We start from the raw sequence: 27,201 nt of genomic DNA on the forward strand, positions 1-27,201 counted from the left end.
AGCACAAGTTACAGAAACCACATATTCCTCTGCACACCTCTGAACAAAGAGCAAAAGCAGACATAATTTCTGGTTTGTTGTTTTGTTTTTTTTAAATGAGAATGCAGTGGGGTGGGGAGTAGAGCTACTTCTTACTTAATGGAAGCTTTGAAATACTTCTCAAGACTAATTTTAAAACAGTTCAAAAGGAATATGTTATATAGGAAGGGTTTTACAAAATAATACTACTATATAAATTGACTAGTTGCATTTTTTTAAAAAGATCAAAAGTTCAGATTTTAAAACCCGCTACCTTAGAATTTTAATTAAGAAAAAATAAACTATATGCACGTGCACACGCATGCATAACATAACATAAACCCGCAAAGAAGTTAACAGCACACAATATAATTGCATTTAAAATCTATTTAAATTTTTTTACCCTAATCCTAAGAAGAAAATTCTTATTCACACAATTTATGTCTGAATTAGCAACAAAGAAAATCTAATATGCCAGTTCTATCAAATATTATCAGAAATGTTTTACAAAGTTGTGAAGAAAATGCCATGTTACCACTGAGTTTCACTTGTAAATTAAAGCTGTTTCTGTGAGAGGAAAAGTGGAGGGGGGAGTGAGGAACCCAATAAAATGAAGGATTTTATCAAGAAAAGAGTTCAGATGGTCACTGATAGCCTGTGGTGCCACTAGACAGGAATGCTTGGCTATACCTTCCTGATTCTAGGTTTTCCCCTCCTCCACAGTTCTCTTTGGACCCAAAGAATTCCTCTTATACCCTTGGGATTCTGCAACTTTATATTCAAAGCATCTGGAAGTTTGCTGCCCTCCTTCCTGGTCTGTACAGTCACAATTGCTTAAAGAATTAGGCTACAAGATGACAGACACTTCACGCCAGTGTGAGTCATTAATTTACAATCAATGATACATAAATCTGAAGCTAAGTTAAATAAAATCAGTAAGTTCAAAGTTTAATTTATATAGTTAACTTTAAAAGTATTTAAGTACCTTTTGAGGTAAAAATATACACTGCAGTAACGACAGTCTCGTCCACAAATGGTGTTGGAAAAACTGAACCGATACATGCAAAAATAAGAAACTGGACCACCTTCTTACACCATATACAAAAATAAACTCAAATTAAGTTAAGGACTTAAATGTAAGGCCGGAAACCATAAAACTCCTAGAAGAAAACATAGAAAGTAAAGTATCTGACATCAGTCTAAGTAATATCTTTTGGACATGTCCCTTTGAACAAGGAACACAAAAGCAAAAATAAAGACATGGGACTGTATCATGTCTTTAAAAATCTTCTGCATAGCAAAGGAAACCTTCAACAAAACAAAAAGGCAACCCACTGATTAGGAGAATGTATTTGCAAATGTCACATCCAACAAAGGGTTGATATCCAAAATATATAGGAAGCGCATACAACTCAGTAACAAAAATAAACAATCCAATCAAAAAATGGGCAGCAGACAAGAAAAGACATTTTTCCAACGAAGACATACAGATGGCCAACAGACACATGAAAAGATGCTCAACATCACTAATCATCAGGGAAATAGAAATCAAAACCACAATGAGATACCTACCACCTCGAAACAGTCAGAATGGCTATTATCAAAAAGTCAACAAACAACATGTGTTGGGACAAGGCTGTGGAGAAAAGGGACCCCTTGTGCACTGTTTGTGGGACTGCAAACTGGTGCAGCCTCTATGGAAAACAGTATGGAGATTCCACAAAAAGCAAAAAATGGATATACTATAGGACGTAGCAATTCCACTTCTGGGTATTTATCCAAAGAAAATGAAAACAGTAATTTGAAAATATATCTGCACCCCTATGTTAATTGCAGAATTATTTACAATAGTCAAGATATGGAAGTAACCTAGGTGGTGTCCATCAACAGATGAATGGATAAAGATATGGTATATATAGTATATACAATGGAATATTACTCAGCCATAAAAAAGAATGAAATCTTACTATTCGTGATAACATGGATGGACCTAGAGGGTATTATGCTAAGTGAACTAAGTCAGGCAGACAAAGGCAAATACCATATGGTTTCACTTACATGTTGAATCTAACAACAAAAACAGACTCATAAAAACAGAGATCAATGGATGGTTAAAAGGAGGGAATGGGGAGCATGAGTGAAAAGGGGAAGGGGAATATAGTCAATAATATTGTGATAAGTTTGCACGGTAATAGATGATTACTAGAATTAGTGGGGTGATCACATTGCAAGGTATAAAAAGTCAAATCACTATATTGTACTCCTGAAGCTAATATAACCAATATAAAATTGTATACCAACTCCATTTATATACTTTAAAAAAAAGAAAAATTCCAGTTCTCCCTCCCCTAAAAAATAAAACAAAAGCATTTAAGTACCTTTAAAACCAAGCATAATGGTTTACGATGTAGCAATTTACTAAAAACATTTTTAATATCCCACAATATTCGAAAAAATTAATACTGGGGCAAATTTTTAAAAGAACCCTCTGCTTCTGAACCGCTCCAATTTCTCAAAAGACAAAAAAGCATCCTACATTTACTGTATTCATAAATAAAATTATAGAAAACAAAATAGTAACTCATTTGTTTGTAAACTTTCCCAAATAAGGACAGGAAAAAGAAAACGTATTTTTTAAATATCACATATAGCCTTTAAAATAATGGTAATCCCAGTTCTGGTTCTAAGTTGCTGGATTCTAATTCTTGCTCCTTCATGTATTAAATATTTGGACTTTAATGAGATGACTGGCTATAAATTCCTACAACTGTATATGCTGGAGACAAAAGAAGGGCAATAATGCGAAGAAACCAATAGCTTACAGGGCATTCCTAAATATCTATCATTGTTTTAGAGACAACTAAGATAAAAGATACAAGGGGGCTCAGGGGACAAGTCGAAACAGAAAACAGTAAGATCAAATAAATTCAAGAAGAAAACTTACAATGGACCTGGTTTTAGTTTACTTGACTCAGCCTTCAGTAAGTTGCCAAGGACAGAGCAATACTGCTCTCTTTCTCACCAGACACCCTGTATAGGTCTCCAGAATAAATCTGATGAGCTATGACAGCACCAACCAAAAGCAAAGGGCTTTGAAAGATTGTAGGGTCCTAACAAGAACCAAGAAAGGAAAACCTAAATAAACAAGAGAAAAAAAAGCTGCACAGCTTGTTGAATTTTCTATCCAAGGTACGTTTCTCAGTGTATTTTTCTACCAATGATAAAATAAGCATGATAAAAACTTGGCTGTTTCTGATTATAGTAGTGTTAACATAAGGGGAATTTTTTGTTAGAAAAAATTTTAAAGTAAATTAAACTTTATTACTATTCATGAACAGAAAACCAGTAAAGCTTAATAAGTAGTTTTTTAATCTAAAGTCAAATCAAGTAGCATTCATGATGCCTCACTACATTTCTTTAAGAAACCATGCAAGTGAATTCTCTTTGGTCATTAATTATTTGAAAAAGTTTTAAGTGATCTATCCTTTTTTAAAAATTGAAAAAGCAATTATATAAAGGTTAAAAAACATTTTCAGTGTTTTAAGAAATATTCAAAATTAATAAAAATAGATTTTAAAAATTTTATGAAGTTCAATTAATTTAATATTATGTGTACCTTTTGAAATTATCTAACTCTAAGGCCCTTAAATTGTTTAATATTCAAGTCAATAAATATTTCTGTACGATTTTAATGACATTAAAAAGCAAATGACTGAGAATATTTTTTTATTTTTATGACAAAAGGTTGATATGTGCAATAAATAAAGCATTCAAGTCAACAAGGAAAGGAACATTCTAAGAAAAAAGTAGGAAAAGGTAATTAGCAAGAAAACTATAAAGGAATATTAATGGCCAAAATACATGGAAAGAAAAAGATTTAACCTCACTAGTAATCTAGAAAATGAAATTTTAAAAATGTTTTAAATTAGCAAAAACAAGATAATACCCAAAGTTGACCAGAGAAGGAAAAAAAACACTTCTACCCACCTCTGAGGGGAGTGGAAATGGATATACCTTTCTGAAAGACAATTTGTCAGCCTTAGAAACATACCCCCTGACTCAGCAAACTTATCCTATGGAACTAGAGAGGTGCGCAAATATATATTCATCCTATCAACGAGTTTAATAACATGAATCTAGAAATGTTCTAAATGTCAAACACAATAGAAGTTTGGTTAAATAAATTATGGCATAGCCATGTCGTGGAATACACATACAAATAAAACTGAATTCATAGGGATATTTTACGTGGGAATACAGTCACAAAATATTATGAAAATGAAAGCAAGAAAGTAGAATATGCAGGATAATCCCTTTTCAAACTAAAATTGTTAATTATGGTTCCAAGCAAATCTGATCACTTTTGGTTCTATTTCTTTAAAAAATGCCATTGGGATTTTGATGGGGATTGCATTAAATCTGTATACATGGATGGATCTTGAGATTATAATGCTAAGCGAAATAAGTCAGACAGAAAAAGCAAAGAACCATATGATTTCACTGATATGTGGTATATAAACCAAAAACAACAAAAGAACAAGACAAACAAATGAGAAACAAAAACACATAGACACAGACTATAGTTTAGTGGTTACCAGAGGGTAAGGGGGGAGATGGGTGGGAGATGAGGGTAAAGGGGACCAAATATATGGTGATGGAAGGAGAACTGACTCTGGGTGGTAAACTCACAATGGGATTTATAGATGATGTAATACAGACTTGTACACCTGAAATCTATGTAATTTTACTAACAATTGTCACCCCAACAAACTTTTTAAAAAACTGTTAATTAATTTTAAAGTACAAATGTAAAATGCAATTATTCTTGTTTTTAGGAAAAAACCACAGATAAAAACAAAAGTTCCCCTTACCATTTCCTTCATCACCCTACACCCCTTTCCAGAAATAATCACTAGTATAGATTCAATATATGGCCTTTCAGATGTTTCCTATGTATTTATATACATACTATATCTATAGTTACATATAGAAATACATATTTGTTTTGACTTAATGGTATACTCTGTATTTGGAGGGATTGTGGTTTTTTTCACTTAATATTATCTTGGAGAGCTTTCTTTCCTAGTAAATAGGAACACTTCCATTTTTCTAAATTGTTCTGTATTATTCTAAACAATAACTATACCATAACTTATTTCAACATTTCTATATTGATTTGGCCATGTGTGTATTCTAAAGATGTAAGACAAAAAGAAAAAAGCAGTACGAAAGCAACTAATGATCAAACTGGTTGCCATGGTTATCTCTGCATGCTTTTCTCATTTTTTTGCTCTGAGCACTTACTACATTTTCTATTAGAGAAAAGTTTTTACATTAATAATGAAAAACAATTTTACAATATTTTACTTTCAAGAATGTATCACATATCTAAGAAATGATACTTTTCTATAATAGCTGCCATTTAATAAATGATGTATTGACTAAAGTAAATGTTTTCTCTACTCAAAAAGACTATTTCGCCTTGTGTAAGTACAGTACTAACACTATTAATCTATCTGTAATTTAAAAGCAAAAAATCAAAATGAATCATATATGTAATATCTTTGGGTGGGTATCAACTAACAATTTTTAACTATACTTCCCGCTAAATCCTCAAGTTCTTCTGAGACCTTCTGTGAATCTTTACAAAACAGAATATGGTACCAGTGGGAACATCTTTGTTTCTACTCCTCCGCTTACAAATTCTACTTTAACATGGTTTGGATTATTTATATTAAAAAAGTAGTCATGAAAGCATTTTACAACATCAAATTACTCGTGCCATTTGAAATCCTTAATAATAATAAAACAGTAAAACATATTACCAAACATTAAAAAATTTTCACATTGAAAGTACACAAACATATTTGTGTATGTGTGGTTTTGCTAAGATATCAAGATTCAAAGAAACCCACACCCAGAAGTATCAGAATGAAACTGCAAAATATCAAAGATGACATAAAAAATTAGAGTAGTGGGAGGGAAAAACTTGACAGATTATACTTGGAGAAAAAATAGTTAGACTGACAGTTGAATTCTCAACAGCAATGGAAACCAAAAGGCAAAAGAACATATTCAATGCACTGCAAGAAAATAGCTGTCAACCTAGAATTCAATACCCAGAGAAAATGGCTTTCCAGGAAGGACTTAAAATAATGACATACTCAGATGCACATAAACTGAAAGAGTGTGCCACTAGCAGACCCACACTAAAGGAAAGTCTGAAGGATCTACCTCAGACAGAAGAAAATTAATCCCAGATGAAAGGTTTGAGATGCCTAGAAGGAATAAAGAGTAAAAAATATGCTGACTATGTTGATGAATCTCAACAAATACTGACTATATAAACAACAATAGCTTTTCAGACTACCAAAAGATATCATGTAATTAATTAAAATATATAACAGTAACAACATGAATTGTAAGGCAGTAGATGGGCAGAGTATTCTAAGTTCCTTTTATTGTCTAATTGCAAAATAAAGGTATTGATTAATTTCAGACTTCCATTAAGTTAAGAAAGCATGTTAAAATTCCTAGCATATTAAAATGACAGAAAATATAGTATATAACTTCTAAACAAGAAGAGGGGGAAAATGGAATGAGAAAAAAAAAATCGAGGTGGCCAGATGGCTCAGTTGGTTAGAGTGTGAGCTCTGAACAACAGGGTTGCCAGTTCGATTCCCACATGAGCCAGTGGGCTGCGCCCTCCACAACTAGACTGAAAACAACAAGCTGCCGCTAAGCTGCCGGTGGGGCAGCCGGATAGCTCAGTTGGTTAGAGCACGAGCTCTCAACAACAAGGTTGCCAGTTCAATTCCCACATGGGATGGTGGGTTGCGACCCCTGCAACTAAGATTGAAAACGGTGACTGGACTTGGAACTGAGCTGCGTCCTCCACAACTAGATTAGAGGACAACGACTTGAAGTTGATGAGCCCTAGAGAAACACACTGTTTCCCAATATAAAAAAAAATTTTAAAAATTCAAAAAGGGCCAGAAAAGGAAAATAAAACAGAAAAGGCAGGACAAATAAAAAACACAAAATAAGGTGGCATACTGAAAACTAAATATAACTGTAACCATAATACAAAAAGATTAAAGCTCCAGTTAAGACAGACAGACTGATCGGACAAAAAATCAAAATCCAACTGTGTGCAAGACATGCATCTATTTATATAAGGATAGACAAAGGCTGAACATTAGACAGAGAGAGAGAGAACAAGAACACCAACCAAACAAAAACTGGTATAGCTACATTCATGTAAAATACAGTAGACTTTAAGATATATTTTTAAAGTTACCATAAAGAGAGTTACTACAAAAGGTTCAACTCAACAGGAAGTTATAATAATTCAAAACTTGTACACACTGCAGCAATTAAAGTATAAAGTAAACACCGGAAGTACAAAGAAACACAAACCCAGAATCGTAATGCAAACTACAGGGGAAAAAACAATTCAAATAACAGCAAACTTCTCATCAGAAACCATGGGAGCAAGAAAGAAGTTATACATTATTTTTCAAGGGCTGAAAGAAAATATTAGCTTGGTGCAAAAATAACTGGTTTAAAAGGTTAAAAATTGCAAAAACTGCAATTACTTTTGCATCAACCTAATAACTGTCAACCTAGAATTCTATATCTAGCAACAATCTCTCAAGAATTATGGGGAATTATGGAAAAATAAACACGTTTTTCTTGGATGAAGGGACACTAAGAATTTGTTGCCAGCCGTCCTACCCTAAAAGAATGACTACAAAATGTTCTCTGAATAGAAAGAAAATGATAAAAGAAGGACTCCTTGAAAATTAGGAAAGAACCGAAAGGGCAAAAATGGAGGTATATACAATAGTCTTTCCTTTTCTTGAGTTTTCTAAGTTATGTTTAATGGCCGAATCAAATATAACACTGTCTAAATGCTATTGTTCTCAATGAACGTAGAGGAAATATTGAAGATAATTATATCATAAATGGTGCAGGGTAAAGGGACGTAAATCAACGCCAAGTTTCTAAATTTCACTTTAACTGGTGAAATGTCTCTTGAAGTAAAGGACAAAGGAAGCGGATCTCAGAAAGTATTGGTGAAGCCACATTTTTTTTAAACACATTGCATCTCCCATTTACTCAACTCTCTGAAATCTGGCTTTTCAAAGAAGTCTAGTAACCACGCATTTATTTAAGACCACTAGTGAGCTCTCATGTTGACTTTTATGCTGCATTTGGTGGTGTTTATTCCTTAAAATCGTTCCTCTCCTGTTGTTGGGGGAACCAAACTCGTGACTCTCCTACATTTATGTATACTTTTTCTCAGTGTCCTAAATTGACTTCTATCTTCTACCCCCCCACCCCGATTTTTGTGTTTCTCAAAGTTTGGGCCTCAAACCATGTCATGGAAACACCTGAGCCCCACTCTGGACCTATCGATTCAGAACCCATGGATGTGAGCACCAGGGGGTCAGCCTTGTAACAAGCTCCCCCAGGTGAAGCGTGAAAATTATTATTTTAAATGTTGACCTACAAGGCTGTCATTGGTCCTCTTCTACCTCCACCTGTTACACATGAACAATGAAAACCACACCCCAAACTTCCACCACTTACTGCTATCAATAGGATATACAAGCTGCCTACCCACCCGCTACCGGCACCTATAATCCCCGACACAAAGAGTATTTGTTTAAATGAACATGACGCCTCTCAAACTTGCTTTGTCAACGAAGACCTCTCTCTTTTAGGCTCCATACCTGCACGTGCAGCTATCCAATGGACATGTCCACCTGGATGGCCTAAAGTTACCCTGAATCAGGTAGGAGGATTAAGTTCAGCCAACAGTAACAGAAAAACCTAAAAGAATCGTGGCTTATATAAAAGTTTATTTCTCTCAACCGTCTGTGACAGGCTAGTATGAAAATTCCACTCCACAAGTTCTCAGGGACTCGGGCTCCTTTCTGCTCTCCACTCCGCTATGCCTACAATATGGCCCCATTTCATGGTCCAAATGGAGCGCCACCCAAAAACACCACATTCCTAGAATCAGGATAGAAGTAGGAAGAAGGAAAAGAGAAGAGCACATTCATCTCTCCGTAATGTACTTCCCGGAAGTAGAACACACTACATGTACTTTCACTCCATTGACCGGGACTTAGTCTCAGGGCCATATCTAACTGCTAGAGACTAGAAATACAGTCTTTATGTTAGGCGACCAAATAGTATTACTCAGGGAAAAAAGGGAGAGTAAACACTGGAGAACAGCATTCTTGGCCACACATCCCAAAATCACTGTGTCCCACACTGAACTCATCAGTTTTCAGGATAAACTGCAATTTTAACCTTTGTGATGTGTCCACCCTACCACCATTCTGCCTGGCAAATTCCTTCTGCTCGCTTAATACATCACTTGTCTTTTGGTGAAGCCCAACCACCTTTCCCTCCAGCCTAAACAGACTGGATGTCCTTGGGCCACCTTCATACCTAGCACACATCTCTATTTTTGCACTGCTAATTCCATATCATATCTAAGCCCATCCTTCCATTCATACCTCTCCCATCAGAAGGCAAATTTCAAGTGGCAGGTTCACTCAGTGGTTGAGTGCAGTGCTCATAACACCAAGGTCGCTGGTTCGATTCCCACATGGGCCAGTGAGCTGTGCCCTCCCCAACTAGACTGAAAAGTGATGACCAGGAGCTGAGCTGCGCCCTCCACAACTAGATTGAAAACAATGACTTGACATGGAGCTGATGGGTCCTGGAAAAACACACTGTTCCCCAATATTCCCCAATAAAATTTTTTTTAAAAAAGGTGAATTTCTTGAGGGCAGAAACTATGCTTCATTTACCTTACATGCACATACAGCTATATCATACTAAGTTTTACAAAAATCAATCAATAATACCTGCTTCCTAAAAGAGGTACCTAATGAAAAGGACGTCACGGTATGTAACACTGTAGTACAACGGGATGTGCTCAAGTCCCAAATCACAGAAGTTACAAGAGACAGTAGTCCCCCCTGATCTGTGGTTTTGCTTTCCATGGCTTCATTTACCCGTGATAAACTACAGTTCAAAAATATGACATGGAAAATGCCAGAAATAAACTCCTAAGTTTCCAATTCTACGCCGTTCTGAGTAGCATGATGAAATCTCATGCTGTCCGGCTCCATCCCACCCGGGCGGGGCGTGACTCATCCCTCTTTCCAGCATCTCCACACTGTATACGACCCGCCCGTTAATCACTTCGTAGCCATCGCAGTTAGCAGATCACCTGTCGAAGTATCAAAGTATCGTGGTATCGCGCTGCTTGTGCTCAAATAAGCCTTATTTTACTTAATAATGGCTCCAAAGTGCAAGAGTAGTGATGCTGGTAATTCAGAGAAGCCATCGAGTATATGTATGTATAGGAAAAAACATAGTATATATAGGGTTCAGTAGTATCCACGCTTTCAGGCATTCACTGGGGGTCTTGGACTGTATCCCCTACGGATAAGGGGGGACAACTGTAATACAGCCATCTGCTCTTACCCAGCCACTGCCCTCCTCCACACCTGACCTACTCATTTTCTATACCCATCTTTCTTTTTTATGGTATAGATAAATATAGTGAGGTAAATTTTAAATGTGTTTACTTTTGACTATACAAATAAGTTTATATTTAAGTTAGGCCAGTGGCTGGGTTCTGAGCTTAGACCCCCCTTAAATCTCAGCAGTTATCCACTGCAGAAGACCAGGTTCAGTATGTTTAAGGCCTTGGAAGAGTCCCAAAGGAGCTCCAATATTTTGAGGACTTTTCTCTGAAAGAAAATATCTAGACAATCATAGTACTCAACTTACGAAGCACAGCATTACAACTGATAAGCACATTACTAAAATAACACACTAATCTATGATAGCTTCCAGAGTCAAAATTTTTACAGATTTTACTTAAGACTATCAAAATATCCACTTAACTTGAAAAAATGACCCAAACCATGTAAAACATGCAACACCTGAAATCTATGTAACTTTACTAACAATTGTCACCCCAATAAATTTTAATTGGAAAAAAAAACATGCATGTAAGTTATGTCCAACCTTTTAAAAATGATCTTCTAGATATAAACAATGGAATGCCACGTGATTTTAAATTGAGCATCAACTATAAAGGAAGCTGAGCACCCCAATTTCAATAAAAGAAAAGAAAATGTAGGTATTTATTATCTTACCATGAGTTCCTGGTGGTTGTAATATATCTCCTGTCAGACGACACCACCCAACTGGGAAAATATCTCGACAATAGTACTTGCACCAATAATCAAAAACTCCACCCCAGCCATCGAATGTGATATAAATTTCATCTCCTTTAACATCTCCAATAGTTGCAGGGCAGATCAGATATGGGTTCTTTTTGTCTATAGCTTCGAGTTTCATTCCTACTTTAAAATAATTTAGAGGTGGCCTTGGTGGTTCCTACCAAAACATTTGAAAAAAAAGTTTTCATTGTTTAGCTGTATTAAGAAGCATTTGCTCAATTGTATTCTTACAACCTTTAGCAACCAAAAATTGCACTCCATGTTTATCAATTCAACACAAGAAGAAAACAGTTCTCACAGAGCTCTCTGAAATTCTGCTCTACAATATCTTACTTACTCTGAAGCAGCGCCAATAACCTGGAAGGAAACAAAACAGCCTGACAGTAATTCATTCATTCATTTACTCAAGAAATATGTATTATATACTATGTACTAGGAATTTAGGATTCATTGGTAAACAAAAATATCAAAGATCCCTGCTCTGTATGAGCTTACATCCTAGTGGCGGTGGTGATACTAGTTAGGGGCTGGGGAGAGAAAAGAAGGAGAAGCAATCAACAAGAAATTTTGAAAGAGAGAGTCAAACAAACCAGTAAATATGTAAATTATAGGGTATGTTAAAAGGTGATTAAGTCCAAAGAGAAGGAACAGTAGCATATACTATCCAAAAAGAAACTCAAAATATAAAACGCGACACAAGAACATGAAAGTCATATAGTCTGAGGTCACTTGTGATATCCAATCCAGAAACAAATATTAAAAACGTATTCCTCACTTTCAAAAAGTTCAAGCAAGCAAATGGTAACAGGATTCTTAGAAAGCCCAAGTGCTACACTAAAAGCCATATCTTTTCTTGCAGGCTGCTTTTTATGCCAGTAAATGGCACCATCAGCAACCCAGTCACCCAAGTCAGAAGCCTGGAAACAGTCCTAGACCAGTGGTTCTCAGCCCAACTGAACATTAGAACCCTTAGGGCCAGACCATCAGAGAAATTATTAAACTGGTCAGCACCTTTTAATTCCCCAGGTGATTCTAACGTGCATCCAAGGCTGAGAACCACTGTCCTAGAGACATCCTTTGCCCTTAATACTCACATTCAAAGACCACAACCTGCCAATTCTACCCCCTAGATCTCTACAATAACATTAAAAGCTAATCTTCAGTTGGTTAGTATATACCAGGCACTGTTTTAAATGTTTTCTATATATTCATTTAATTCTCACAATACCCTGTGAACTCAGTGCAATCATTATCCCCATTTTACAGATGATAAAACTGATGCACAAGTGCCTAAGAGTACACTATAGATTTTAAACCTAGGCAGCCAACTCCTTGGAACACCCTAACCCATCATCTGCCTGGCCAACTCCAACTCATCCACTTCAAAGCCCAGCTCTCCTGGCCTCTGTAAGGCGTCTCTGACCAACTCCTGCTCACTCCTAGGCCCACTTCAAACAGAGACACTCTTGCCTTCGATTGTGAAACTACTGTTGTAATGTCTTCACTCTTCTACGAATTCAAGGATTCTTAAAAGCAGGTATATCTTATTCATATTGTTATTTCCAGCACAGTACCTACCCAACAGCAAGCATATTGTTTAAAAAAAACTGAATGAACCAAGGAATCATTTGAAGAACAGTAAATAAGCTCACAACTAATTCTTTCACCACGATATAATTTTAAAAACGTATCTGGTAGGTTGGTTCCTTTTTTAAATGCCCCCTTTAAACCCATCTCATCATTTCATACTTTTCCACTGTTATCCTTCACACCCTTGCAATCTGAAAGTTCCTTAATTAGCCTTCAAAAGCCTTTTAATTACATATTAATTTGTTTCTTTAAAACCACCCTCAAAGTCAGCAGAGCAAAAGTATTTAATAACTAAATAGCTGTTAAGAAGCAGAGTTACATACTGCCACTTTATGAAGTGGCTAAGGATCAACTAACTGTCTGTTATTACATATGGGGGGAAAGGGTGTAGGGCAGATTTAACAAAGGATAACCTTGGTATTTGATATATTTGCACTGGACGCTCACAGAATGCAGAAAGCATTCAAGACAAGGACCTTACACTGTCATATAACAGAGCAAGACTTTCTGTAGCAAATGAAGTTCAAATGGCAATATACATTTTTCTGATACAAAACAGAATTAGGAATAGCAGAGAAACTGAACTAATTTTAAGACTCAAATGTATAACTTTAAAATATATCCCAATGTGACAGTATGCTATCAACTAATAATAGCCACTATTAGCTAGCAAGTAACAAAAACCAAAAAGTGATTACAGACAAAATGCAATTTATTCTCTGAAGATTTTCATAGTGTTTATTAATTCTTCTAAATTTCCTAAACAGTCTATCAAATTTACTTACATCAGTATAGCCATACAAATAAATATTAACAGAGCTCTGGAAGAAAACAAGTCTTTATTAAAAAAATCAAAGGAACTGCTCTTTTTGCATAACATAGAAAATAAAAGGATTTTATCATCTCAGAACAAGCTACCTCCAGATTTAGATAATTGGCAAAATGGTTCCCTCTGCTGTCCACAAAAGGCATTGATAATTATGTCATTATAGCAAACCATATATCAAATGATACAGCATTTATATCCAAGTAATTTTAGTTGCTTTTAAATATGTCTTTAAAGAATATGATTTGTCAACATCAGTTCCTAAACACACAGATAAAATTTACAAAAGCCAATAGCTAAAATAAACAAGGGATCATTCTCTTTTATTGTGGGAAAAAAATGATTTTGTTATGAAAGTGGCTGGTAAAGAATGCTTTTTTAACATAGAGGAAAAACTGAGGGTTGCTAGATGGAAAGGGGGAGTGGGGATAAGGGGAAAGGTGAGGGGATTAGAAAGCACAATAGATAACCACAAGATTGCCACGGGGATACGAAAATCAATTTGGGGAATGTAATCAGTAATGTTGTAAAGATTTTGTAGGGTATCCAATGGACACTTGTCTAGTTTGTCTTGTTCTTTGCATTTACGGTGGCCAAGACATGGAAACAACCAAAATGTCCTTCGATAGATGAATGGATAAAGAAGTTGTGGTATATACACACAATGGAATACTATTCGGCGGTAAGAAAAGACGAAATAGGACCATTTGTGACAACATGGATGGATCTTGAGATCATAATGCTAAGCGAAGTTAGAAAAAGTAGAGAATCATATGATTTCACTGATATGTGGTATATAAACCAAAAGCAACAAAAGACCAAGACAAACAACTGAAAGAATAAAAACTCATAGACACAGACAATAGTTTAGTGATTACCAGAGGGTAAAGGGGGAGGGGAGAGCGGGGCTCTAGAAGAGGGTAAACAGGGTCTAATATATGGTGATGGAAAGAGAACTGACTCTGGGGGTGAACACACAATGCGAGATATAGATGATGTATTACAGAAGTGTACACCTGAAATCTATGTAACTACTAACAATTGTCGCCCCAATAAACTTTAATTTAAAAAAAATTTTTTTAATAAAAAAATAAAATTTATTTTGCTTAAGCTATCCAGTCTGTGGTATTGTTATGGCAGCCCTAGCAGACTAATACACTTGCCAATCCAGTAATTTAAAAAGCATTTTTACTTTTCCATGTCAAAGAAGACAAAGTATTTAAACATTCCCATTAAAACAATGAAACCACAGCCCAGTTGAGGGAAGCTTTTTGGTAACATCTTGCTTACCTTCTTAAAGAATGTTGCAGGTGCCATTTCACATCCGCTCAGTGTACGTATGAGAAACATTGGCCAAGATGATGTATTCATCTGGTATCCTATTGTATAAAATAAATCAAATATCATGAAAAAGCCTCCGTGTGATACGACAGCTAGTTGGTATTTTAAGATAGCTTTGATTACCATTCTTCTCCAGAGAATGACTTTGTTATTGACGAATTCAGGAAATGGGCAAGAAGAGCAGCTGCACCCTCCAATCGGTGCTATTGTACCCACTGTATAGCTTGGCAACAATACTACAGTGGAGGTAGAAACTTATTTTAGAGAAGCCACTAGGTGGAGTTCACCCACATGTATGTTGGGAATGGGCCATAATGCTCGGGGTGATCCAAGCCAGAACCCAGGAGAGCTTCTATTTTCCACCAACAGCCACTCAAGCAGGGCAAAGGCTGCGAAAGACTTCCAGCCCCTCTTTTTCTTCAGAGCCCCTGCCGTATTTCCTTTCAGAAAAAGACAGTTTTCTGTCAAACTCAGCAAGTGTACACTTATGATGGTACATTTCATTGTATGTAAATTTCACCTCAAAAGAAAAAAATTGTAAATCAACACTAAACTCGGGTTAATGATATGCATACTAAAGTATTTAGGGGAAATGTACTGATGTCAATTACTTACTCTGAAATACATTTAAAAATAAGATGGACTGATGAACTGATAGGCAGATGGACAGATAAGTGATAAAGCAAGTGTAATAAACTGATAGTGTAGAAACTAGGTAGTGGGTACACATACAGGTGTTCACTGTAAAATTATTTCACCTTTCCTACATGATTGAAATTTTTCACACAATACGTTAGAAAAAAAGAGCTCTCACGTTAGCAATCTTTACACACACTAGACATGATCCTCTCTTAGAATTTGTATCAGAGGTTATCAAAACAGACTCAACAGGTATCTTTTGTAGAAATCTTATCAATTAATGGTGAATACCACAGCACCTGGCACGGGTAGCAGGGATTAGGGGTCTGCTAGTTTTACTGCTTTCTGGGGCAATTTGTGTCATGAAACACTCGCTTGCCTTGATGCCAAAATTGGAGAGAAGTTGGCATTCCTCCCTGATGGATACCTGCATTGAGACCGGGAGGCGCATGGGTCACTGGCAACAAGTCCATCAACAGGATAAAACATGCAGAGAAGTTCAGACAGAAAGTCATCCTAAAATAATCCTGTACCAAAACCTCCTAATCTAAATAGAGAAATAACTGTTGCTAGGAAAAAATGGGGGGAAGGATTTGTTACATACTCCCTTATAATAAATCAGTATTATTAGTGATATTTAATAGTTACCCACAGCATGGATTTTCCACACTGTGGTTAGAATATTGCGTAAGAATCATTCACTGGTCCTTATGCCTTTCTCTTAACTCCCATCTTACCCTATTACATCACGTACCATGATTTTTCTTAATTCTATAAATCCCTCAAGTCAAACAAAGATTAAAAGGCTAAAAAATTAATGAAAGTGCATATAAAAATTCAAACACAAATAAAATATATGATGTTAGGAAATCTGGGCAGTGGTTACCTTTGGGGAGGAGGAGGTTATGACTGGGGGATCAGCAGGAGTAGGGCTTCTGGGGTGCTGACAGGGTTTCTGGGCGGGAATTCCCACACATTCTCGTGAATTTTTTTCACTTTCCCGTTCCATAATCCTGAGAATAGATGGTCGGGAAATAGGGAAAATCGGCTCCTTGAACCCAGGTGGTTGGTAGTATTGGCCATCACTTTGTGGAAACGATTCATCGTGGAGAACAGAAAACAGTTTACACCTCGGGATTCGGGAACAGGAAAGCGAAACAAATTCCTGAGAACAGGCGAGAATTCCCACCCGGAAACCCTAGGTGCTGATAATGTTCTCATTCTCGATTTGGGTGGTGGTTATTCAGGTGTATTCATTTGTAAGCTATACACTTATGACTCCTAACCCTCTCACTATGATTCCTTCCCACTATAGATGAAATGCAATTCCCAAGTTTGAAACGAGTCTGGATGTGGAATTATATCCAGTGCTCACCCCCATACCAAAAATGCTGAATGGCTCTGTGAACGTACTGAGGGAGGCAGTGACTTATATCAAATGGTACAAACTTCTCCCCCAGAAGGGTTTCTGAATCTGCATGTGTAATCCGGTAGAGCTGCTTTTGTAACCACGTTTGAAGATAGCATGAGTCTTGCTCTGGAGCAGAGAACCATGAGCACACATACGCCAAATGTGTACATAAGTGAAACTTGAACATATGGTACTGGTGAGTTCCTCTCTCATACATTCTTCACAGTAACCACCTGAACATCTATTTGCAAGAATGCCTAGGAGAAGAGATTCTTAAAAGGCTACTTAAAACTATTTCTACTGAATATTACATTGGTAAGAATGTTATTTTAAAAACTGTTTATCCTTACCCAGTGGAGGCTGAAGTAAGTCCCCTTCCTTTTCACATGTCCCAATAGGCTGTATGTCTTTAGAATCGACAAGTCTCCAGAAATCATTTTTGTTATCACTGCCATCCAGGCGTAAACGCAGCCTGGCACCAGTAATTCCAATTATCGTCGCGACACATACTGAAGATATATTGCGAGGGTCACGGGCTTCCAATTTCATACCAACTTTGAAGTCATTAGATGGTGGAATCTCGGACTATATATTGGGGGTGCCAAAAAATGTATACACATGACTTGTATTCATCTTTCGTTATCAGTATATATTGAGTATTACAATTTTAATACAGTTTTTTCCTTTCTTAAAATGTGTATATATTGTTTTGGCTCTGTGCGCGCACGCACGCGCGCGCACACACACACACACACACAAAATACAATTTTGTTAAAATGCATCAACTATAAGAAAAACAAATGGTCAGTTATGTTACCAGAATACTTGAGGAGCATTTTAAGTAACAGTCACAGCAAATGGTGAGCAAAAGTTAAGAACTACAAGGGTCAAGAAAAAGATCTCTAAAACCTCTCCTTGGCTTGGCCTACAGCACAAAAACACTGCCCACTGCTGGTCTTACTCATTTGCCCACTTCCAGGCAACCCAAATACAGCCTCTAAAATGCACAGAGTGGCTTTGTGAAATAAGAACCTGATTAGGGCACTCCCCTTAAAATAAACCAGCTGGCCGCTCACCGCTGCCTAAAATCAAGCCCCAGTGCTCAGCACAGCATAAAAGCCCCCAAACCTTTCACCGCACTCCCACACTACTGCCTCCACCCACTTTGTGCTCCAGCCATTCTGTGCCGTCCCTCAATACCCGGTTCTTTTACACCCATGTGCCTTTGTTTTGGATGTTCTCTCTACCTAGAACATCCTTCCTCTCATTCCAACCAGCTCAACAGCACCTCGTCTGTGAGCCTTGCAGTATAAAGTTACCACACTTCTCATAATTATTTACATGTCTCTCTTTCCCTCCAGATGGGCAGTCATAAGGACTTAGTATACTTGACATTGAGTAAATTCTTAATGAATAAATGCATAGAGACCACCCGGCTCTTAAATGGCACTACCACCATACCACTACCTCCTCACATTAGCTAAACCTAAAAATCACACACTCTTCAACAAGTTAATAGCTTACATTAATATATACAACATCTACAGAATTTTGACATACCTGTCTGAAACACTCTGAAGGAGCACATACAGAATCAGTCTCTTGCAAGTAACTGGTCCATTGGAAATCATCTGGAAAAAAATATATACAAAATAGGGTTTTGCTTTGTTTTGTTTTGTTTTTTAGTATTTATAACATGTATACTAACTTTCAGGAATGAAATGGGTTTTAGCTCCAAATCTCTCTTAAAAAACACTTCCTAGGGGCGGCCGGATGGCTCAGTTGGTTAGAGCGCGAGCTCTGAACAACAGGGTTGCCAGTTCGATTCCCACATGGGCCAGTGAGCTGCGCCCTCCACAACTAGATTGAAAACAACGAGCTGCCACTGAGCTTGCGGAGCAGTGGACAGATGGCTCAGCTGGTTAGAGTGTAAGCTCTCAACAACAAGGTTGCCGGTTCAATTACCACAGAGGATGGTGGGCTGCGCCCCCTGCAACTAAGATTGAAAACGGCGACTGGACTTAGAGCTGAGCTGTGCCTTCCACAACTAGAATGAAAGACAACGACTTGACTCGGAGCTGATGGGCCCTGGAGAAACACACTGTTCCCCCAATATTCCCCGATTTAAAAAAAAAAAATTAAAAAAAAATACTTCCTAAAGAGCAGATTCAAACTTCCTGATCTACATTTGATTACCAGTATAAAAATAAAAAATGAAGACCATTTCCTGATAATAATGGCTTATATAAATTATAAGTCAGCTCTTACATGTAATAAGAACTATAGCACAGTAATTCTAAAAATGTAGATTCTAGAAACACCTAAAGGATTTTTTTTATAGAGTAACAGCAAATTCTACTCATCTGTCTCTAATATAAATTTACTCAAAACGTGTGTTTTTACCATTTTATCCCATTAATGTGAAGGTGCATTGTTTTTCATAGGGAGCTAAAGGTGTTTAGGTGTGGTCTAACAGAATTTTACCCCTGCAATGCTTTATGGAAAGAAAAAAATCTGAGAACCAGCATTGTTTCTCAATTGACTAGTAAATCTCCATCCAGGTGTCAAGAATATGGTGGCAGAACAAAGCACTAAACCAGTTATTGGTACAGTCATTGATATAGATTATTTGAATGATCTACATTTTCTACAAATTCTTGCTGTCCCTTCTCTTACTCAGTCTTCACGATACATGATAATGCTAGAGGAGGTCAGAAAGCAGTGTCCTCTGCCTGGCTTGAACACTTCAATTCACTGTGCCAGTCAGATGCCAAAGACACTGACAGAAAACGTGATAGCTGTATTAAAGGTACTGTTAATTCATACAAAGTTTAATTCTCATCAACCATGAAGTTTTTCTATCCTCTAAATTCCTCACGATAAAAATATTGGTTTTAACAGTTCCCCTTTCTGGGGGAATCTACGTTACTGGCCTCTTATATATCCTTTAAAGGATATAACATACTTAAACACATATACACACACACAAAGTGCTGATATATGTTTAACCAGCTTTTCAGAAAACACAAACAACCAAAAAGCCTGACTCGTCGTAGTGCTTACAGATTTCTGTGATGTAAATAACAGCACTATATCTGACTGCAAGGTCCCAAGGTGAAGTCACCAACCACAAAGTTGGGAAGAGATGCACACAATCAGCTCTCCAAGCTGGTATAAACCAGCTTCAGCATACCACCAATACATGTGTGCGTGCATTTATATGCATGTCCACATGTTATGAATGGTATTAAGCATGTCATATACAACATTTTACACCCTGCTTTTTTTAACTTAACAATAAATCTAAGAGACTGTCCCATTAAAAAAACACACTGTGTTTAAATCTGCTTCCAGATGATGTGAAGCAAGTACTACCACACTGCTGAAAGGCACACAGCAGAATGTCAAGAATATGGGCTCTGGAATTGAACCTGCCTTCTTCCAGTCTGGCTCTGCCTTTTACTAGCTATGTGACCCCGAGGCAAGTCATTTCACTTTCTCAGCCTCAGTTCTTTCTTCTATAAAATGGGGAACATAATGAATATGGTATAAGGTATTTTGAGAATTAAGTGAAGTAGCATACACGTAAGTCACTCAATAAATAGTATGTGTTATTATAAAACTAATATCATAGTTGTGCCTAAATTTATGAATACTTGATAGCTTTCTCAGACGTGAAAACTGAGACCCATGGCTCCAAAATTAAACTGACCAGTATATTTCAGTGACCTCCTAAGCACTAACCTAACAATTAGGAGACCTAAGATTCTAACTGAAGCTCGACTACCATATGGTGTTGGAGAGCATTTTTAAAACCAACAAAACAAAACATGAATAGGGGGCAAAGCTAGGATGTCATTAAGGTGCTGACATCCCAGGAAGAAGAGAGTGTAAGTTGGAAATAATGAATTGGAAACTAAAACCATTTCACAATTATACCTCAAAGAACTAAGCTTCTTCCATAAACCAGTTACATTTGTAAAATTTTTCAATGACATTGGAAAATACTTAATGCATCTCTCTAACACAGTTTTTAAAATAATCTATCACCATTCATGTCTGAATGGACTATAATTTAAGCTAACAAATCCTTTGTATCAGTGTGCTATAATATGATCATTTTCTATTACATTGCTAGCTAATAACCCATATGTAGGATTTAACCATTGAGGCCTTAATTATGTTATTCATAAGGCAAAATTTTAGCCCATAAAACTGTTTAGCTTGGCTGTCCCTGTGCCGAGACCCTACCAATACCATAGGAGAAATATGCATAGCAACAGGCTTTACTAATTTAGATGTGACACATCTACAATACCACAGCTAGAATTCCTGACCGGGAGCCAAAATAGTCAGAAGGTCTTAGCCAAGCCTGAGATCCCAGTCTGCCTCTGCATCTTATCCTCACTGACAGACGGGGGTGGGGGGAGCAGGCAGTTATGCTCGCTCAGAAAAGAAGCCTGGGAACTGATAGGTTTGTTCATGAGGTAGGTGTACATACATAACCTTGCGATCTGATTGTTATTTGCACATGTCCATGGTCCCTTCTTGTTTGCCTTGTATTCTATTCTAGTCCATTATTTGTCCAAACACCTTTTGGCAAACTGAACATAATTTATATGAGCTCCCTGGTCTTCTCCAGAGTAAATAGAATCATAATGTCTTCCACCAGTGTGACGCATGCATTCAGAGTTGATGTAAAAAAGATAGGCAAAATATCTAGAGCTGGAAGCTTCTCAGCGGAATGGTCATAGCACTCACTACTTCATAGCATGCATCACAACTGCAGTTGGGCATTTGTTTAATGTCTGTCTTGCCTCCTAAACTCAAAGAGGGCAGGAACCATATTTGTCTTACTCATCGCTGTATTCCATAGAAAGTCACCGGTATGTGCCAGGCACTGTCCTAGGTCCTGGAGAAGCAGCAGTGACTAAAATAAGACAAAAATCCTGGTTCTCTTGGAGCTTACCTTCTAGCAGTCATTCACTGATTTCTAAGATGAGATGTTAAGATCAGGACCTTAAGAAATATCTGCAAATGTCTGTCAATTTGATTAAGTAGTCTCATTTTTTAAATCAAAAGTTGGAGAATTTTGAAAAGTTACTATTTTCAACCTTTAAGAATATATATATTTTATATGTTTTAGATTTTTTTACTTTTATGAAATTTTCAGAATAGGCAAATCTAGAGACAAAAAGTAGATATTCAGTGGTTGGTTGCCTAGAGCTGGTGAAAGGCAGAGACACTGGAAGAAAATAAGTAGTGACTGTTAACTGGGTACAGGATTTTTTAGGGTGATTAATAAAATGTTCTAAAATTGATTGTGGTGATGGTTGCACAACTCTGTGAATATACTGAGAAATACTGAATTGTGTACTTTACATGAGTGGATTGTATGGTGTGAATTATATCTCAACAAAACTGTTATATTAAAAAAACAACAGAGAGAAATTTGTAGGGATGAAGAAGAACATTTTAACCTAATGGCATCCATTTCCTTGGAGGGTTTTAGAGGCTGGAGGAAAGAGCTGAAGAACAAATAAGGCCAATGGGAAAAATATGGAAGCACTGAGGGCCCAGCAGTGAGATAGAATGATTCCATGGCAATTACCTTCCTGTAGGAACAGAAAGCTTTGTGTAAACTACTCCAAGAGTGGGGCTGGCAGGACAAGTACAACAAAAAGACAAGCGACAACAGGTTTGCCTGAAACCTCTGGTAAGTACAGTAGGTTTGCTACAGTACTTTTTTATTCAGTTTTTTTGTGTACGTATGACTTATTTTCCTTAAGAGCAGGTACAACAGGTCAGATTCTATCGCCTGAGTTTCTGATTCAGTATTATACATATATTGTTCACAATAAGGAACTTAAAACATGAATTAATAACTCATTGTTAAATTAACATTTACTGACCATTTATGATGTGCCTAGGAATTATATTAGGTGCTTTACATTTTCTTTATTTAAATTTCCAATAATCCCATGAGGTAAATAGCATTATCCCTGTGCTCCACAGAAGAAGAGACTAAGAATGTTGAGTAATTTGCCCACAGTCAGAAGGCTAGTAATGAATGAGGCCAGGATTCTAGAACAGGTCTGCCAGACCTCCCAATGCCTAAGCTTTTATCCATTGAACTGTCTTTCAAATCATCAAAACAGGACTTTCACATTGACTCTAATGTTAGAAGAAGGGTTTTTAATAATCATTTTAAATTGGTAATACATGGTTATTAATAACTAGATATCTTTAACTTGGCAAAATTTGCATTGAAACACATGGTTATCTTATTTAATCCCATACCAATTTATCTCTAAAACGAAACTAAAATTTTCAAAATAAAATACTTTTTGACCTTTCTTATTGCTTAGATTTTATACTTACAGGAGTTTACTGTACACAGACTATACAAAAAGCAATGAGTTCATATTAACACTGAGTGAAGAAGAAAAATACATTGAATTGAACTACTGTAAAACCTACCATTTTGCACAGAAGATGTGCCTGATTGAGGAGTTTTCTCTTCATTCTCCTTCTCGGCATCCATTGAGCCTAGAGAGAGAGAGAGAGAGAGAGAGAGAATGACAATGAATCGTGAGCAATACTGGAAGGCCATAGCAGTAGTCCGAAAGAGTACTTAAAAAACTATAAACTAGAATTATTTTCGGATAGGAGCCAGTTTTAATTTTATAATTAATATTCTCATTTTCTGAATAGGACTTCTTTTTTAAATAATATGCACCTTATAATTTATTCATTTATTTTGTTTATTGTATGTCTCACTCCACTCAAATGTAAGCTCCAAAAAGGCAGGAATTTATTTATTTCACTTTGTCTGTTTTGTTCACTGTATCCTCAGTGCCTAGAACAGGACCTGGCATGAAATAACACCCTCAAGCATTTGTTAGATGAGTGAATAAATAAACCAAAACAAGCTGACTTGATCCTACAATATTCAAATTAATGTGCCCTAGAAATAAAGTGCATGCTTTTGAGAGCTTAAAATACAACAAGGAATCTAGAATATAATGTAATGCAATGGACTAGGCAGGGTTTTTTTCTGTGCCAAGCTGAGGAGCTCAAACAATGCTGGACCTGTGGCTTCACCAAATCTAAGATATTATATTATTTCATCCACATATATTACACTACATATCTCTTAGCTCATTTTCTAAAAAATTAATTGTAATACTATTATGCTGGAAAAAAATTAACCATAATTCCTTAATATCACCAAATAAGCAGTCAGTGTTCATAGTTCCCCAATTGTCTTAATTATTTTAAGTGTGTCTGTTTGAATCAGGACCCAGTTAAGTCTATACATAGCAATGGTTGATCTATCTCATAAGTCTTCTGATCTATAGGCTCTTCCTTGTCATTTCTTTTCCTCCCTTCCACTAGCAATACTTTTGCTGGTGATACCAATTTAGAGTTTTCCAATCTGGATTTTGCTGACTGCCTCCTCATGGGTTCTTCTGGTCTTTATATTTTCTCTATATTGACACTGGTATTTTGTTCAAGAACTTAATAAGATTCAGATTTGGCTTTTGGCGGGGGAGAACAGAAGATGACTTCATAGGTGGTTTTGTTTACTTCTCATAGGAGGCTCCTAATATCTAGTTCTCTTCTTTGGGTGTGATATGAGCAGCCACAGATGGCTATTGCCTAGATCCATTTGTCCGTTAGTGGTTACAAAATAGAGAAATGGTTACAATTCTAATTTTATCATCCTATCTTTATTAGCCAGAAAACTTCTAGAGAGAAACCTCCACTCTTCAACCAGTTACCCTGAGGTACTACAGATCACACAGAGAAGTCGCAATCAACACTTTATTCTTTTTCTTTATTTTCTAGTTTTCAAAATAATGAGTTGGACCCCTAGTATTCTCCACAGATCACCAATAAGTTTTGTTTTTCAGTATCATTATGAACTCATGGATTCAACCATACTTGAGATGTTTCCATCTATTGCTTTTTTACCCTTATCAATGCTTGAATTAATTGTCAAGTGACAAGCTTCTTAAAGAAGGATCTATGAGTGATGCCGGGTGTAGCATTTAAGGTAACAGATCTACTTTCTGGATGATTGAGTGACTCTTCAAGATACGTGAACACCTGAGCAGGTATGTGGGCTGCTTTCTGTTTAAATATTTGGCTAATACAAAGAAAGTACATCTTTATATTTACTAAATAGTTCTACAGTAAGATTTCCTAATAGGAAAGAAAGTAAAACTGTGAAGGCACGGTTCCTGCTCTAGAGAAGCTAAGAATATAGTTACACAGACTACATTAAACTAATATACTTGACAAAACTGGGAAGAGCAGAGAACAACATTCAGTATTCAGCCAGAGAAAAAGTCATGAGAAGACACAGGACTTGAACTGGGTCTTGAAGAACAGGATTTAAGGCAGCAAAGTTGCGAAGTATGTACTATGGGAAAGAAAACACAATTCAAAACAGTGCAAATGAGTGTGGCATATTCACAGGACAGTAAGCAGCTTTCTCACTAGAGCAAGACAGGATGAAGCATTTTTTAATCACTCATATTACAACTAGAAGGTTTGGATTCGGATTTTGGTGTTGTCACAGATTGTTGTACAACGCGTTCACTTAACCTCCCTCAGTGTCAGTTTTCTCATTTATAAAACTAGGAAGGGAAGACAAGATCACCTTTAATAACAGCTATTCAGTTCTAAAATTCCAGATCTAATCACCTAACACCTCCTATAACTTTTATTTTTAAAAAGTCTTCTTCAAAAGTTCAGTCCACCAAAAGATACTCACTCCAAATGAATAAAAATATTATCATCTTTAGACAAGTAACCCTTACCTTCGCTCACTGTTCGCCCCATGTTATCCCCTTCTGGTGTTCCTTCCTGCAAAGAGAAAGATCAATTAATGCCTCCTTTCAGCACAATATATTTCTAAAGGGTGACATTATTAGAAATTAGTTATAGAGATAGATCGTTTTCCCTTATCGCTTAATCTCTTTCCCTTAAATAAAAATGATATGTTTTAGTAATTGCTAAGGGCTAAGGGAAGAAGGATTGGGGAGTGACTGCTAATGGGTATGGGTAAGAGATTTCTTTTTCTTTTTCTTTTAACTTTTTATTGGGAACAGTGTGTTTCTCCAGGGCCCATCAGCTCCAAGTCAAGTCGTTGTCCTTCAATCTAGTGGTGGGGGACGCAGCTCAGCTCCAAGTCCAGTCGCCATTTTCAATCTTAGTTGCAGGGGGCGCAGCCCACCATCCCATGCAGGAATTGAACCAACAACCTTGTTGTTGAGAGCTCACGCTCTAACCAACTGAGCCATCTGGCTGCCCCTCCGGCAGCTCAGCAGCAACTCATTGTCTTCAATCTAGTTGTGGAGGGTGCAGCTCACCGGCCCATGTGGGAATCTAACTGGCAATCCTGCTGTTCAGAACTCGCACTCTAAACAACTGAGCCATCCGGCCGCCCCAGAGGTGTCTTTTTTGAGGTGATAAAAATGTTCTGGAATTAGATAATGGTAATGGATGCACAACCTTGAAAATACACTAAAAACCACTAAATTGTGCACTTTAAAAGGGTGAATTTTATGGCTAAATAAAAAAGAGCAGATGATAAGTTGGTAGAGTTGGGATTCAAACTGAGGCCTACTCCAAAAGCCCACTCAAGCCCATTTTACCAAGAGGTGGAAGAATCATGACTGTGTTGGTGAAACGTGTAAGAACTGCAAAAGGGCAAGTCTAAAGAGACAATTACTTGTTGGAAGGCCTGTGTAGTTTGAGCCACTAATTCATTCAAACTTTTCCTGCATGCCTTCAATATGGCATGTACTCTACAACAAAGATAAATAATACACTGTCCTTGCCCTCCAGTAGCTCTGTCTAGTCAGAAATAGGAATATGAACAAAACATAATGTGAGTGCTATAAAAGAGGTACGTACACGGAAATACTTAATATGACATAAGCATATCTACCTACTATTACTCTGTGTGCCGATGGTCAGAACATGATGTATATAACAAGATAATTTGTTATTTATTTAAAAGAAGCCTATGGAGAATACATTTGTTAAGCCACCCCAAACACCTTCCACACTTCTGATTCAACAAA

General features: G+C 36.8%; 1 protein-coding gene across 2 annotated transcripts in view; it reads right to left on the reverse strand.

Moving 5' to 3' along the window:
- SCML2 (Scm polycomb group protein like 2) overlaps positions 1–27,201 on the reverse strand; it is a 71,550-nt gene that overhangs the window by 30,854 nt on the left and 13,495 nt on the right. For both annotated transcript variants that reach the window (XM_019755382.2, XM_074323703.1), the window contains 6 exons: positions 25,933–25,978; positions 23,585–23,653; positions 18,665–18,735; positions 17,455–17,689; positions 15,004–15,092; positions 11,211–11,454 (listed from right to left, as the gene is read on the reverse strand). In XM_019755382.2, coding sequence (XP_019610941.1) covers positions 11,211–11,454; positions 15,004–15,092; positions 17,455–17,689; positions 18,665–18,735; positions 23,585–23,653; positions 25,933–25,954 — 730 coding nt within the window. In that variant the 5' untranslated portion in view covers positions 25,955–25,978. The remainder of the gene's footprint in view (positions 1–11,210; positions 11,455–15,003; positions 15,093–17,454; positions 17,690–18,664; positions 18,736–23,584; positions 23,654–25,932; positions 25,979–27,201) is intronic.

Source organism: Rhinolophus sinicus, chromosome X (assembly GCF_036562045.2).
Source record: "Rhinolophus sinicus isolate RSC01 chromosome X, ASM3656204v1, whole genome shotgun sequence".
Taxonomy (NCBI): Eukaryota; Metazoa; Chordata; class Mammalia; order Chiroptera; family Rhinolophidae; genus Rhinolophus; species Rhinolophus sinicus.